The 17,500-nt window shown below is 45.1% G+C and overlaps 1 protein-coding gene across 4 annotated transcripts in view; it reads right to left on the reverse strand.

The window, feature by feature from the left end:
• Nucleotides 1-17,500, reverse strand: part of fynb (FYN proto-oncogene, Src family tyrosine kinase b) — a 102,491-nt gene that overhangs the window by 30,815 nt on the left and 54,176 nt on the right. For all 4 annotated transcript variants that reach the window (XM_083643472.1, XM_083643470.1, XM_083643473.1 and 1 more), the window contains 2 exons: nt 4,843-5,105; nt 1,598-1,694 (listed from right to left, as the gene is read on the reverse strand). In XM_083643472.1, coding sequence (XP_083499598.1) covers nt 1,598-1,694; nt 4,843-5,095 — 350 coding nt within the window. In that variant the 5' untranslated portion in view covers nt 5,096-5,105. The remainder of the gene's footprint in view (nt 1-1,597; nt 1,695-4,842; nt 5,106-17,500) is intronic.

Genomic DNA, 17,500 nt, shown 5'->3' on the forward strand with positions numbered 1-17,500 from the left:
AAATAATAATGATAATTTGAATTATTAATTTGAATTATTATTTAATTAAAAATTATTTAATTAAAATAATTAATAATTATTATAATTCAAAGATTGTAATGTTTTGCAAATTATTTTTGGTGGCCCATTTGCAATACCTTCACGGCCCACCAGTGGGCCCTGGTTGGGAATGGCTGCTATAGAGAATAATGGGCCTAATTAGGGGACAATGGGGTCAGAGTAGGCAGTATTGTGCACCATCAGCCTCAGTGAAATATATCAGAGAACAGGGTCACGGCACACGCCCAGCCGGCTCCCCCAGTGGCACTGCTGCGCCACTGCACAAACCAAAACACACCTCTGAGAGAAACAAGAAAAGCTACTATCACTATGAGAGAGAGAGAGAGAGACACAGAGAGAGAGAGAGAGAGGGAGAGAGAGAATGAGACAGAGAGAGAGGGAGAGAGAGACAGAGAGAGGTAGAGACAGACAGAGAGAGCGAGAAAGAGAGAGGGAGAGAGAGGCTCCTGTAGACAGGGAGAAAATGAAAACAATCCGCTGGCTCTGAGGCCAGGATGGTTAAAGAGCTGGCAGGCAAGCTCGCCTCCCCTCCCCACACACACACACACACACACACACACACACACACACACACACACACACACACACACACACACACACACACAGAGGTCCTCTGCAGTTCTGCTGACTGGAGGTAAGACTAGCCAACAGGAGCGTGGGTGTAACGGGGCAGTTGCACTTCCTGCCCTCTAGTTGAGGGAAGTCTTGAAGACGGAGCGAGCAATAACCACACCACACCACACCACCACCGCTCCACCCTGCTCCACCCTGCCCAGGCCCTGAGTACACCATCAACACCACACCACCGCTCCACCCTGCTCCACCCTGCCCAGGCCCTGAGTACACCATCAACACCACACCACCGCTCCACCCTGCTCCACCCTGCCCAGGCCCTGAGTACACCATCACACCACCACCCTGCTCCACCCTGCCCAGGCCCTGAGTACACCATCACACCACCACCCTGCTCCACCCTGCCCAGGCCCTGAGTACACCATCAAGGTACTGCTGTCACATGACCTTTTCAAACCACCACTTTTGCCTCATTTGAAAAGCTCTAGCCAGCACTCTCATTCCTAACTGCATTTTGTGTCGAAAATGTGATTGGAATTTGGAAACCCTCATTAGTGTTTTGCTTGCACCTGTGTTTACCCTGCCTTTTCGGCACAAAATGGCCCCCGTGAAAAGGGTCTATTGCTGGCTTTGTATGTGAATGAGTTTGACATGCATTCCATAGCTCCAAAGAGCTGACTTTACTTTAAACACAAAAAGTGTTTAGACGTGGAGCAGACTTGTTTTTGGTACTGGCTCAGGATGGGTCACACCATCACACCCCTAAAGAAGAACTACGAGTCACACACCTCAAAAGAACTACGAGTCCCATACCTCAAATGAACATGAATGTATTCTGGATTGGTGCTTTCACTTCTCCAGCTGCCACTTGTACCTTGGTTGGTTGAAATGCGACACCCATCCCTCCCTCTCATCCCGCCTGAGTGCAGACAGGCCAGACGAGCAGCTGCCAGCAGAGACTTACGTGCTGTTGATAATCTGGAACTTCTCTCCTTTCCTGAAGCTGAGGTCGTCTTCTGTCCGCGCCTCGTAGTCATAAAGTGCCACAAAGAGGGTGACCCCTGCAGGGGGGGAGAGGCACTACGTCAGCAATCAGCAGATTTACAGGAGAAAACCAACCCCAGAATCACATTGAAGAAGTGACAGTGCACCAGCGCTACAGTAGCACAGCAAGTATGTAGAGAGCACATTCTGCCTTTACTTTAAGTAAATAGTGTGGAATTTAATGGGAACTCAGTCAAAATGAGTGGAAACAGGCCATAAAAAAAAATAAAAAATAAAAAAAATCCCCCCAAAGCGACACGTTGACATTTTAAATTTGAGGTGGTTTTATACTTGTCCCGCTAATTGTGCCTTTCTCCACTGAGTCTCATCCCCTCTCCCACATATTCCTCCATGACTTGCTCTATTTGCTCTCATCAGAAATGTGTGTGTGTGTGTGTGTGTGTGTGTGTGTGTGTGTGTGTGTGTGTGTGTGTGTGTGTGTGTGTGTGTGTGTGCGCGTGCGTGTGTGTGTGCGCGTGCGTGTGTGTGCGTGTGTGTGCGCGTGTGTGCGTGTGTGCGTGTGTGTGTGTGTGTGTGCGTGCGTGCGTGCGTGTGTGCGTGTGTGTGTGTGTGTGTGCGTGCGTGCGTGTGTGTGTGTGTGCGTGCGTGTTCCTCCGCCGTGGGACTGAGGGTGGAATGGTGGTCATTAGGCAAACAAGCGAGGCAGCTGTGTGATGACAGAGGTTCAGAGAGAAGGGCAGATTACGTCCAAATGTCCCGGCCAGGAGAAACCCCTCTGCTGCTCTGCCACTATGTGGATGATACAGGCCAGGAGAAACCCCTCTGCTGCTCTGCCACTATGTGGATGATACAGGCCAGGAGAAACCCCTCTGCTGCTCTGCCACTATGTGGATGATACAGGGCAGGAGAAACCCCTCTGCTGCTCTGCCACTATGTGGATGATACAGGCCAGGAGAAACCCCTCTGCTGCTCTGCCACTATGTGGATGATACAGGGCAGGAGAAACCCCTCTGCTGCTCTGCCACTATGTGGATGTGGATGTTGGATGATACAGGCCAGAGAATAATCCACACTTTGAGGGAGAGGACTCCTGCTCAATTGAGTGGAAACGCTGAGTTCCTGTGCAGAGCGGGACCAGGCTCAGTGCAACATAAAGGATATCCTGACTAGCAATATTCCCTCTAGCCAAACAATGAGCCCCATGCACAAAGCCCTGCGTTAATGCCAGCCGGACGTTCCTCACAGGGGGGCCGGGGGGCCACGGGGAGCGGAGCGGAGCGGCCAGCGAGGTGAGGGATTTTGGGAAGTCATAGGACGACTTTGCTGCAATTAAAGGAACACTCCGCCCATTTTCAACCAGCTTTGTATCATTAGAACATCAGTAGTATATCAGAAAACTGTAAACTGTTTTGAAGTCTGTCATTTAATTTGACAGTTATTGAGTGTTAAAGTGTGGACCGGTGACATCACTGGTCCACACTAACTCAAATTAATAACTCATTAACTCAAATCAACTCTCAATAACTGTCAAACTAGATGAATGACAGAATGTTTGACAGTTATTGAGAGTTGATTTGAGTTAATGAGTTATTAATTTGAGTTAGTGTGGACCAGTGATGTCACTGGTCCACACTTTAACACTCAATAACTGTCAAATTAAATGACAGACTTCAAAACAGTTTACAGTTTTCTGATATACTACTGATGTTCTAATGATACAAAGCTGGTTGAAAATGGGCGGAGTGTTCCTTTAAGACTCTCTCAAACGTTGTGCTTTTGCATATGGAGAGACTGAAAAACAAACCAAATCTAAGCTTAAAACAGTCATATTTAATCAAAATCAATTTATTCTACATGTCTCATTTGAAATTTAGCCCAAAATAAACCGTGTGCACAAGCCAGATCCTGTAAAAAAAAAGAAAAATTAAATTCTGTGTTTCGCATCACAACTGGCTGGCAAGCTTCCAATGATTCAGCTGCGAGCAACAGTCACGTGACAAGAAGTCAGCGAACCTGACTGAACTGCAGCCAGACCGCCTGCACACAAATCACAGAGGAGACGAGGGGTGTCATGTAGAGCTATAGGACCAATCAGAGGAGACGAGGGGTGTCATGTAGAGCTATAGGACCAATCAGAGGAGACGAGGGGTGTCATGTAGAGCTATAGGACCAATCAGAGGAGACGAGGGGTGTCATGTAGAGCTATAGGACCAATCAGAGGAGACGAGGGGTGTCATGTAGAGCTATAGGACCAATCAGAGGAGACGAGGAGTGTCATGTAGAGCTAGAGGACCAATCAGCGTGACGTCACATGACACCCAGAAATGCAGAACCCCGCGGCAGTTAACTAGTATGAGTTGTGCCAAACAAGCGTTAATATCTCAAAAACGATACATCACATCGCTTATATTTTGACATTCTGAGTGAGACCAGAAGTAGCTCAAGAGTTTGATGTATAATATATGCATGTTGTGTTAAAGTTGTGTGAACTGTCGCAGTTTTTAAAATGTAAACAGAGTTAGCTGGCTAGAGTCAGACACTCAAGCCTCGCGCCACTTGGGCTCCATAGGGTTCCGTTGCCACCCAGTGATGCGGTTTGTTTACCAAAATGCTGCTCGGCTGATCCCTCGTATTTTAAAAATGTGTATAGTTCAGTATTTAGCAACCCCCCCCCCCCCACTTGTGAGCACGTGGACATTTTTTGTTTATATTGAATCCATCTTTGTGAAACTATCAAAGAAATTCAACTTACATGTTTCTTCTTCTTTATGATTTATGACATTATAACTGTGTTATACTACACACAAGACATGTTTGAGTTCTGCATACTTCTTGCCATGATTGTGCTGTTTCCATGGAGGTGCAAGACTTCATACTGTATTGAGTGAAAACTGTGCCGACAGTGAGCAAAAATGTGACAGGAGCGACAGGAGCAAAAAAAAAATAAAAAAAATCCAGAAAGTGCTTGGGGTCCCAAGGTGGAACTGCCAGCAGAGTGATAAAAGTATTTTCGGGGGTTTCGGGATTCAGGTCAACAGTGATTCGATGTCTGTCAGAGAATGTTTTGGAAATATTGGAGCAGAAAGTGTTGAAGACGTGGACAGGAGCAGCAGCTCAGCAGTGGGGTCAACATTGGGTCTGAGGTCACTCTGGGGCCTTAAGGTATTTCTGATCATGAATTCTCCTGATGGGATGCCCCCTTACCTGTCCCGCCACGGCTCCTCAGGGTTCCCGTGTGAGAGGAGGTGCTGACCCCTCCGAACACGGTCATCCCCTGGCCCACGGGGGCGTGGAAGTTGTTGTAGTTAGGGATGGAGGTGACCCCGAAGCTGGGGTAGTGCTGGGGCGTGGGGTCGGCGCCATAGCGGTAGCCTGCACTCTGGGAGACGCTGGTTTCTCGCTCTCGCTCGTCTGTGAGTTTGGTTGCTTCCTTATCCTTGCATTGCACACAGCCCATTATCTATAATCTGTGGAGGACAGAGAGAAAGACAGAGAGACATTATCTATAATCTGTGGAGGACAGAGAGAAAGACAGAGAGACATTATCTATAATCTGTGGAGGACAGAGAGAAAGACAGAGAGACATTATCTATAATCTGTGGAGGACAGAGAGAAAGACAGAGAGACATTATCTATAATCTGTGGAGGACAGAGAGAAAGACAGAGAGACATTATCTATAATCTGTGGAGGACAGAGAAAAAGACAGAGAGACATTATCTATAATCTGTGGAGGACAGAGAGAAAGAGAGAGAGGGAACACTTTACATGTGTTTTATTACAGAAGGTGTAGAAAGCCATGACCAAAATAGGAGGACATTCTGTCATTGTGTTACTTATGGATGGAATTATAGTGAAAATAAATGATTGCTCTTTTTGCTGGGGACCCCTCTAGAACCCACTCTAGAACCCCCTCAAGGACCCCTGGGGGTCCCCGGATCCCAGTTTGCACTGTAAAACATCTGTGCAAAGCTAACACACAAGGAACAAACGAGACCTAACTGGATGGGATAACAGACTCTGACAACAGAACATCACAGAACAGAGTGGGAAATACAATTGAACTCGTCACTTTGCTGCTCAAGGTTCAAACGTTACACTTCACTGCTTTCTCTGCAGATGACATCCTTCCACTGATTAGACCTCTGATGGTCTGAGAAGCAGGAAGTGTTCTTTTGATAGGCTGGCTGAAGCAGGAAGTGTTCTTTTGATAGGCTGGCTGAAGCAGGAAGTGTTCTTTTGATAGGCTGGCTGAAGAAGCAGGAAGTGTTCTTTTGATAGGCTGGCTGAAGCAGGAAGTGTTCTTTTGATAGGCTGGCTGAAGCAGGAAGTGTTCTTTTGATAGGCTGGCTGAAGCAGGAAGTGTTCTTTTGATAGGCTGGCTGAAGCAGGAAGTGTTCTTTTGATAGGCTGGCTGAAGCAGGAAGTGTTCTTTTGATAGGCTGGCTGAAGCAGGAAGTGTTCTTTTGATAGGCTGGTTGAAGCAGGAAGTGTTCTTTTGATAGGCTGGCTGACATACAGCTGCTGGTCTGAGAAGCAGGAAGTGTTCTTTTGATAGGCTGGCTGACACACAGCTGCTTTTCTGGAGGACTCACACACACAGCTCAGAGGAAATAACAGCTCCCACCACACAGCTGTCAGGGAAGGGAAGCTTAGCCGGAGAGAAGGGGCAGAGGCGAAGGCACGGCGCGGCGCTGTCAACCTCACGCTGTTAATGTTAATGGAGAGCGGTGGGAGGACAGACCGGCGGTGCCTGCTGCCTGGGCACTGTTTTTACCACAGCGCTGCCCGCCCGGCGCCCGGGGTCATCAAGATTTTTCTTTCGTTTTTCTTCTAATTCTACCAAGCAGTGTAGCTACAATTAATAACACAACGTAAGTGTTGCACAACTGTGAAAATGTAACATATATTTAACTTATACTGTAAAACCATCACGTTGCTGCTGCAATTTTGATCTCCCATAATCGTCGATCGTGCGTGATACAGCAATCCTCAAAATACAGTTAGAAAGATAAGATTTATTTTTTCTAACCCAACCTTAAATCTATCTAAACACCTGTGTGGTCATTTGTGATAACCGGTAAATAGCTAAATGTATACATTTTAAATGTAAAATTGCACTTACAGTTGCTAACTAGCTAGCAAACAGTAACATGAGCTGTTGCATTGGGAACAGTATTGAAGGCAATCATTCATTCATGTTTCTCATGTTAAATAGCACATAGCATTAGGCTACTTCTGGGTTCATCATCTACAGTGTTAGTTTTCAGGAATGTGCTGCGCTATAGAGATGTACAATAGCAATGTACTTATATAGACCATTCAATGATATAGATGCGGTAAATCTTTTTATGATTGTAAGACAACACATACATATTGTTGTTGTATACACAGTACTATATTTATAATATGCTATAAGCTGTGTTTGTGGATGATATATCAAGTAGTTCAACATTATTGTCCATAGAAGAGATGAAAGGAAATGATGAACTAGGTCGACAGACAGAGAGCTGAAATCACATTCAAATCACATTCAAATCAACTGATAGGTCTATACGTCATCAAATCACATTCAAATCAACTGATAGGTCTATACGTCATCAAATCACATTCAAATCAACTGATAGGTCTATACGTCATCAAATCACATTCAAATAAACTGATAGGTCTATACGTCATCAAATCACATTCAAATCAACTGATAGGTCTATACGTCATCAAATCACATTCTAATAAACTGATAGGTCTATACGTCATCAAATCACATTCTAATAAACTGATAGGTCTATACGTCATCAAATCACATTCAAATCAACTGATAGGTCTATACGTCATCAAATCACATTCAAATCAACTGATAGGTCTATACGTCATCAAATCACATTCAAATCAACTGATAGGTCTATACGTCATCAAATCACATTCAAATCAACTGATAGGTCTATACGTCATCAAATCACATTCAAATAAACTGATAGGTCTATACGTCATCAAATCACATTCAAATCAACTGATAGGTCTATACGTCATCAAATCACATTCAAATCAACTGATAGGTCTATACGTCATCAAATCACATTCAAATCAACTGATAGGACTATACGTCATCAAATCACATTCAAATCAACTGATAGGTCTATACGTCATCAAATCACATTCAAATCAACTGATAGGTCTATACGTCATCAAATCACATTCAAATCAACTGATAGGTCTATACGTCATCAAATCACATTCAAATAAACTGATAGGTCTATACGTCATCAAATCACATTCAAATCAACTGATAGGTCTATACGTCATCAAATCACATTCAAATCAACTGATAGGTCTATACGTCATCAAATCACATTCAAATAAACTGATAGGTCTATACGTCATCAAATCACATTCAAATAAACTGATAGGTCTATACGTCATCAAATCACATTCAAATCAACTGATAGGACTATACGTCATCGCCACAAATGAGCTGTGCTACTGTACAGAATCTGTACACTGTAAATAAACTGTGCTACTGTACAGAATCTGTACACTGTAAATAAACTGTACAGAATCTGTACACTGTAAATAAACTGTACAGAATGTGTACACTGTAAATAAACTACTGTACAGAATCTGTACACTGTAAATAAACTACTGTACAGAATGTGTACACTGTAAATAAACTACTGTACAGAATGTGTACACTGTAAATAAACTACTGTACAGAATGTGTACACTGTAAATAAACTACTGTACAGAATCTGTACACTGTAAATAAACTACTGTAAACTACTGTACAGAATATGTACACTGTAAATAAACTACTGTACAGAATCTGTACACTGTAAATAAACGGACACTACAGACTTAACAGTACCGGAAATATGTCCATATTTACGAGAAGGAGAGATGTTTGTGGTACACTTGGGGGAATAACGCAGATGTAGCCGCAGACTGGAGACTAGAACACATCTTGAAATAGCTTGTTTACGACTGAGGTATGATGGCCTTTCTTTCTCTAGGCCAAAGTAAATGGTGAGATTTAGAGCAGTGCCATGAGCGACAGACACCACAGAGCGACAGACACCACAGAGCGACAGACACCACAGAGGGGCAGAACATCACCAGGGGGGCAGAACATCACCAGCGGGGCAGTTTTATTGACTCCCAGAGGAAATAATGGCATCTCATTATTGCTCTGCAAAACAAATATGAAAATAACTGTGTGTGTCTCTGTGCTGTATAGTCAGAGAGCAGACGATATAAATCCAGGCGCTCCTCCTCCCAAGACAGATTACTGATCTGGCCTTCAGCTCCCAGCCACTGTCTGTCCTCAAACGTGTCAAAATAAATCTCTCTTCTCTCTCTCTCCCTCTGCATTCCCTGTCTCTCTCTCTCTCTCTCTCTCTTTCTCTCTCTCTCTCTCTGCCTCTCTCTCTGCCTCTCTCTCTCCCTCCCTCCCTCTGCATTCCCTGTCTGCCTCTCTCTCTCTCTCTCTCTCTCTCTGCCTCTCTCTCTCTCTCTCTCTCTCTCTCTCCCTCCCTCCCTCTGCATTCCCTGTCTTCTGGCTCTGCCTGCACTGAGCTCACTGACGACACACTGTGTAGTGAGACAGGACAAGAATGAATGAGGTACTGTGGGTTTCCTCTCAGCAGAAGGAAGGAAGAAATGCGTGGGGGATCAGGGGAAGGAACCCCGCTTCTCCATCAATCAACCAATCAACAACACAGTAGCAGCATGCCGACCCAAAACACAAGAAGTGCACTCTTGTGACATAATGACAGAGCGATCCAATGCCAGGCTGCTGGAGACAAGACGCCGGAAAGCAAGATGGTAAACAAGCAAACAGCAAACAGCAAACAGCAAACACAAAGGAAGCGAGTCCTAGTCACCATGTTTCATTTAATGCAGAGTACCGATCCGATCCATGACTTTTCTTGAACAACATGGACCTCGGCTATTAGCTTGGGGCAGACCGGACACCTCGGCTATTAGCTTGGGGCAGACCGGATAAAAATGAACCAAAATGTGGTATAACCTATAGCTCATCCATACTTGAAAAAGGCAGAAAACCAAGTCATTTTACTTTGGATTTTCGACATGTTCCACACGGGTTTTTAACAAAGTTCTCTGATGATTAGGGATGTTCATCAATTATCGAAAATCGATAATCGATCGTTAAGGATTGGAATCGATCCTGTGGCATTTGGATCGATTTTTTAATTATTAAAAAAAAAAAAAATTTTTTTTTTTTTTTTTTTTTTTGGACTAGGTTTGGGTGGAATTCGTTACTCCTCGCCCCACTCCATTGCACAGCCGACTAACGTGAGGTGGAGCTTCATATAGTCTCTAGTTTTCTGGCTGGGCACGGGCCTTTGTGCCAACAAAACTGTTTTAAACATGGGAAATTCACACCGGCATGCGCCGGGGACAGCAGTGTTGGAGAGGAGACACATTGAAATAAAGAGTTCATTGAGGAGAACACGTTGTCTTTCGTATTTTCTGCCATAGGCATTCATTTTGTAAAAAAAAAAAAAAAAAAAAAAAAAAAAAAAAATGAAAATATTGAAAATTTTCTAAGTATTAATAAAATCGATGATCGATAATTGATCGTTAATTTTCACCGATTATCGATTTTGGAAAATTTTCAAAATGAACATCCCTACTGATGATAACAGTCTATTTTACACTGGCATCTTATACTGATGCCAGTATCGGCACTGGTGCAGCCCACTTCTCTTTTAACACATTAGCAGCACACTGACGGCCCGTTTACACCTGGTTTTTAAATGTGACCTGTATCCGGATATAAGTGATCTGGATGTTATCTGGATAAGGAGAAATGCATGCTAATGCAAGGCGTAAATGCATGGTGATCGTCAGAACTTCCTGACCACATCTGGAGGTAGCCTGGCTCACAGAGTGTTCAGATCTCTTTCACCCCATTTACACCTGGTTTTTAAATGCCACCATTATATCCAGATAACTTATCCGGATACAGGTCACATTTAAACACCAGGTGCAATCCATCTGATGCCAGGCTGCTGCAGAGAGAGAGAACCAAGTAGAAAACCAAGAAAACCAAGTACAAAGTCAATACAATCAAGGATTGTCACAGGCAGTGGGGCTGCTGGGAAGACAGAACACCTACTGCATTACTGGTATATGTGATTATGATATGTTTATTTAGCAAAACAAGATAGGTCTATCCTGAGTCCTTCAAACTGAATGCATCGCTCCCAGATGACTGTACACACTTCCAGTTAAGTGGCCTATAATCGGTCCCGTCTTTTCTCTTTCTCTCATGTGATGGTTGTTTATTCTATGACTTGGTTTAATATATCATATTTTTAACCACATGCTATAAAAGGTGAATACAGTCGTAGTGAATTGAAAATGGAAAAAGACAGAAGAGGAAAAAAAGAGGAACTGCCAACTCTGGTTTGATCAAAGTCCTAAATGTGCGTCCGTGCCAGAGATGCAGCAGCAGTGCAGTCCTGATCACATCAGTCCTGATCACATCAGTCCTGATCACAGTCCTGATCACATCAGTCCTGATCACATCAGTCCTGATCACAGAGGCATCAACACTGCAGGAAACAGACTACAGTCTAACTGACTTCACATACAAAGCAGATGCATGTGGGAGCACAGTGGGTGGAATGCCAGTCTCCTGCCCTCAACGTGCTCATCGTGGTTGTGTTGACGCGTGACCGCAACCTGGCATGAGAAACCATGGCAGAGTGAAATGTCTGCTCACAGTCACAGTCACATGTCACAAAGACTCTGTCAACCAGCGCTGTAATCCAGTGTGACAGACAGACAGACAGGACGCGGGCGGGCGGGGGGCCAGGCATCACAGACAGGACGCGGGCAGGCGGGCGGGCGGGGGGCCAGGCATCAACAACAGCGATGCCACGCCCACGCTCGGCGCTGGACTGCAGGGTATCGCTAATCGTATATATATCCCCATAGCAGAACAAGCAGACCGCCGAGGCCGAAACCCGCTGCCCATTCTGACTCTTTACATAATGGCTGATTGGCAAAGGCAGACTGCATGAGACTGCATGGCCTTTCAGAGGAGAGAAACAAAGTATGGATTTCTTTGAGCCGGATGGAAAATCTGCTCCTGTTAAATGTGAATCAGCTCAGCTTTCAGGGAGAAAATATCTTCGCAGCTTTACAGCTGGACACAGTCACAGTGGGGATTGAATGTAACGTTAGGTGCTTTTGATGGATTTCAGGCACTGGTGAACGTGACAAAAACAAACATGTAAACGCACAACCTAAACCAACAGCGTAAAAAACAAACATGTAAACGCACAACCTAAACCAACAGCGTAAAAAACAAACATGTAAACGCACAACCTAAACCAACAGCGTAAAAAACAAACATGTAAACGCACAACCTAAACCAACAGCGTAAAAAACAAACATGTAAACGCACAACCTAAACCAACAGCATAAAAAACAAACATGTAAACGCACAACCTAAACCAACAGCATAAAAAACAAACATGTAAACGCACAATCTAAACCAACAGCGTAAAAAACAAACATGTAAACGCACAACCTAAACCAACAGCATAAAAAACAAACATGTAAACGCACAACCTAAACCAACAGCGTAAAAAACAAACATGTAAACGCACAACCTAAACCAACAGCGTAAAAAACAAACATGTAAACGCACAACCTAAACCAACAGCGTAAAAAACAAACATGTAAACGCACAACCTAAACCAACAGCGTAAAAAACAAACATGTAAACGCACAACCTAAACCAACAGCGTAAAAAACAAACATGTAAACGCACAACCTAAACCAACAGCGTAAAAAAAAAACATGTAAACGCACAACCTAAACCAACAGCGTAAAAAAAACACACAACCTACCTGCCGCACATGATTATGTACAATGTGTGGGTAAGCCAGTGAAGCACAGGAAGCACTGCCGTCACGCAGAGTGACATGACGCATCAAGTCGCTGGTAAGGAGCCTATCAGCTTGGAGCATTGTTATTATTCTAGTCTGCTGTTGGTGGACGCAGACGCAGACGCAGACGCAGCCTCAGCCTCAACTAGCACAAAAGCCCCCCGATGGAAAGGTTATTTTGAAAAGTTCCACATCACCTGCAGGAACTCATCAGTCACGGAATCCATTCTGTTATTCCAATTAATTCAGGATTCATTTGCTTCTGAAATAATTTGGCATTTGAAGTTGATGTCGAGGCTACAAAGTGTTTGCCTACTACACACTTACCTGCACTATATCAGAAGCGAAAATGTTACCAAGCATTTCACACATTTCTTTTGAATATTCCACTCGAAATCCTTCAAGCATGTGTCACAATAACCCAGCAAGCGTGCACCTCAGTATCAGTCATTCAGTGACTGTGTTTTTCGTAGCGCCTCTAACAGATTATAACAATACATTTTTTCCCAATCGGATTACTGGATTCACATTAAACGTTATCTTCTCTGTTAGCTTCTGCTCAGCCATTTGTTGCAGGCAACAACCATGACAGTGCTCTTGCCTTCACAGTCTATTGCAGGGGCATCTTAACAGTCCCTCCAGGAAAACTGCGATTTTGCCATCGCAATAATCAATGCAAATTCAACCAATCTCCGCAATATATTTCCGGGGGCTTTTGCAATTTTTCAAAACAGGTTCCTCAATTTGCAATTTTTGCCAGTTCCAGTTATTTTACAGGGGAAAAAAGATCACATAAAAGGCAAATTGAATCGCACATTTTTGTGTGTGAAAAGCGTCCTATCGGCGCAGCTCGGCGGAGGGTGCGTGCAGCTCCTCGAAAATGTGACTCCGCGCCGTCAACGCGGACGTGACGTGACCAGCACGAGAGCTGTGATTGGCCGTTGCCTTGGGCCGCGCACATATCCGCTGATGTACTTGTTGTGAGCAATGAGGAAATGCCATTTCCTCATTTAACAGTGCTTGTCCCTCATCTAGCAAAGCCTTTCTGCAGGCTCACCGGAATGAGTTTTGAAATGGAGGGACAATAAAATGTCCCCCCACCGACATGATTGCAAGTTCTTGGTAATACGACACGATAACATCATATCAAGCCACCTAGTGTTTTGGACGTGTACCACAGCCAACGCGCCGAGTTACGTTCAAGTATGCACAGTCTCGCGGCGGCAAGGCTCCAAGTGGAGGCTGCGCAGAACCCTGTCAGCAGCTTTAATAACACAAGCCTACTGCAGGGGCCTTTAGACACCAGGGGCCTTTAGACACCAGGGGCCTTTAGACACCAGGGGCCTTTAGACACCAGCCCAATAAGGCCAAAGCTCTTTGAACTGAGGCTCTTTCATCCTTTTCACACCCTCCCCCTGCTGACTCATTATTCCTCCTGCCACCTGCTGGCCGTAGGGCAGGTTTGGCTGTTGACACCCCCTCCATGTCTCCCCCTCCTTAACCCAGTGCGCTGGAGGAAACAGCTCCAGAGGAGACTAACCGGCAGTGGATCCAACAGCTGGGCGCTTCACAGGATCCACATCGTAAGAGGACATCGAAACCTGCACACTGATAGCTGACATCCCCACCATTTATTATGCATCACATGGACAACTTCTCACGAGCACCGGCTGCTACAAGCTAACTAAGACTAGTAAAACATACTCTCCGTTTGTCACAATAATGGGTGAAAAAGGCAGCGATCACTATGCAGGTTTCCACATCCTCTCATCATGATTCATATCTGACCCAGCAGCTTCTCTAACTGACCCAGCAGCTTCTCTAACTGACGCAGCACCTTCTCTAACTGACCCAGTAGCTTCTCTAACTGACGCAGTAGCTTCTCTAACTGACGCAGCACCTTCTCTAACTGACCCAGCAGCTTCTCTAACTGACCCAGCAGCTTCTCTAACTGACCCAGCACCTTCTCTAACTGACCCAGCACCTTCTCTAACATCTGACCCAGCACCTTCTCTAACTGACCCAGCAGCTTCTCTAACTGACCCAGCACCTTCTCTAACTGACCCAGCACCTTCTCTAACATCTGACCCAGCACCTTCTCTAACATCTGACCCAGCACCTTCTCTAACTGACCCAGCACCTTCTCTAACTGACCCAGCAGCTTCTCTAACATCTGACCCAGCACCTTCTCTAACTGACCCAGCACCTTCTCTAACTGACCCAGCAGCTTCTCTAACATCTGACCCAGCACCTTCTCTAACTGACCCAGCACCTTCTCTAACTGACCCAGCAGCTTCTCTAACATCTGACCCAGCACCTTCTCTAACATCTGACCCAGCACCTTCTCTAACGGTTCAGGCAGTTTCAACATGAAATCAATGAAGCCTCGGGGAAAATCCAATTAGCGCACAGCACATGAGCAGTGGTGGAGTGGGATCTATAACGAGTTCACCCAAAAGGCTTTTCATATATAACACTGAATGGATAGAATTCATTAGGTTCTTTAATTGGAGCTGAAGCCCCAAAGCATCGGAAGATGTAAAGAGCTTGATTAAAGGCGTTAATGGGATGAGAATTGAGAAATTCAATTTGAAAAGGTGGCGCCCACCAGCGTTTCACAGCTAAAGAACCTGCGTTTCACAGCTAAAGAACCTGCGTTTCACAGCTAAAGAACCTGCGTTTCACAGCTAAAGAACCTCAAGTTCAAGTTCAAGTAGTTTATTGTCATATGTATAATACAATGTATAATACAATGAAATTCTTTATGCTCTGAGCAACCCTCAGCCTTACATACACAAGGACATGGTCAAAAAGACCGACAGAAAAAGGGTGTAGACCTACATAACTATGTAGGCTACACGTGATACAGACATGTCTGTACACAGTACGTTTCACAGCTAAGGAACCTGCGTTTCACAGCTAAAGAACCTGCGTTTCACAGCTAAAGAACCTGCGTTTCACAGCTAAAGAACCTGCGTTTCACAGCTAAAGAACCAGCGTTTCACAGCTAAAGAACCACAGCTAAGGAAGGAGGGGAAGAAAGGGGGAAGATGGGGGGGGGGGGGGGAGGAGGAGACACACGTGTCTATAGAGGCACGCCCACGTCCCACCTGAGGTGAATTATTCATGGGACAGTTGTGCGGAGCTGAAGGTGTGCTGGGGTTTTGGAGCTGTGTTGGGGACAGGCTCCTGCAGGCTACATGTATATTTGATGGGGAGGTGATGGGCTGAGGTTTATTGGGGGGGGGGGGGGGGGGGGGTGTACAATGTTGCATTATCTTCCAAGGGAGGATTGTGGGGGTGTGAAGTGGGTGGTGGGCGGGGGGAGGGTTAAGGCTTCTTCCACCCTTCTGGTGGTTGGAGGGCTGAAGCTAAGCTAACCCCAGTGGAGGGCTGAAGCTAAGCTAACCCCAGTGGAGGGCTGAAGCTAACCCCAGTGGAGGGCTGAAGCTAACCCCAGTGGAGGGCTGAAGCTAACCCCAGTGGCACTCTGTCTGTCTGGTGGTTGGAGGGCTGAAGCTAAGCTAACCCCAGTGGGACCCTGTCTGTCTGATCAAAAACACCTCAGGCTCCTGGCGGCTAGGCTACTGATTTGTTTCACACATATTGGGGACATACATGTGGGAGCCCATATCCTTGACAAGGACACGTATAATATTATCACTATATAATATATGACTGTTTTAAAAAGACTCAGGCACAGGGAATGGTCTTGGTGGGAAGTGGGAACACAGACTGACACTGTTCTGACATCAGGACATCACATAGAGTGCAAACGGGACAGTTTAGGACAAAAGGACAGACAACAGAATATACTAGGGATGGGACGACGATACATCGAAATTCCCATCACTTATACAAAAATGCATAAGTAACAATACCATGTCAATACCATGTCAATACCATGTCAATACCATGTCAATACCATGGGGCAGAAAACGTCATCACAATATTAGTTCCATTTTATTCTACTGTAGGAATCAATGAGACTGCTTGACCATCACCCAGCTTTCAATCCAAATGATATTATTTGCACTTTGTAAAGGCATTTTAAATGGTTGTTTACTATACTAACAAGCCAATGCCAATGCTAGAACGATGTGTGGCTGGGAAAAAAGGATAATTCTGCACAGTAATACTTTGATTTCTTACATTATATTTTGGTCCCATAGAATATACATAATGTGTATATTCATATGACTTCTAACTCCTCATGTGCATTCAGGCAACATGCCATACAGCTTGATTACAGCTGTAGTGACTGTAAGTGTCCAGCAGTCTGCTGCTGCAGCTATACTCTATGAGACGAAATGCATGAACTAATAATGCATGCGATATATAGAAAAGAGACAGTAACCCTGAGGTTTAACAGTGGTATATTGTGCCAAGTTTGAAGTTATAAGCCGAGAAGATTCCTTCAAATGACATAGAATATATCTGTCTGTCTGGATGGATTCTGTCCCCCCAACCAGCTTGACCTGCTGATAAAGCAACTCAACCTGCTGTGTCTCACCCAGTACTGACTGCTGTGTCTCACCCAGTACTGACCTGCTGTGTCTCACCCAGTACTGACCTGCTGTGTCTCACCCAGTACTGACTGGCTGTGTCTCACCCAGTACTGACTGGCTGTGTCTCACCCAGTACTGACTGTGTCTCACCCAGTACTGACTGGCTGTGTCTCACCCAGTACTGACTGTGTCTCACCCAGTACTGACTGGCTGTGTCTCACCCAGTACTGACTGGCTGTGTCTCACCCAGTACTGACTGGCTGTGTCTCACCCAGTACTGACTGGCTGTGTCTCACCCAGTACTGACTGCTGTGTCTCACCCAGTACTGACTGCTGTGTCTCACCCAGTACTGACTGTGTCTCACCCAGTACTGACTGGCTGTGTCTCACCCAGTACTGACTGTGTCTCACCCAGTACTGACCTGCTGTGTCTCACC

This window comes from Poromitra crassiceps (assembly GCF_964638095.1).
Source record: "Poromitra crassiceps genome assembly, chromosome: 9".
Taxonomy (NCBI): Eukaryota; Metazoa; Chordata; class Actinopteri; order Beryciformes; family Melamphaidae; genus Poromitra; species Poromitra crassiceps.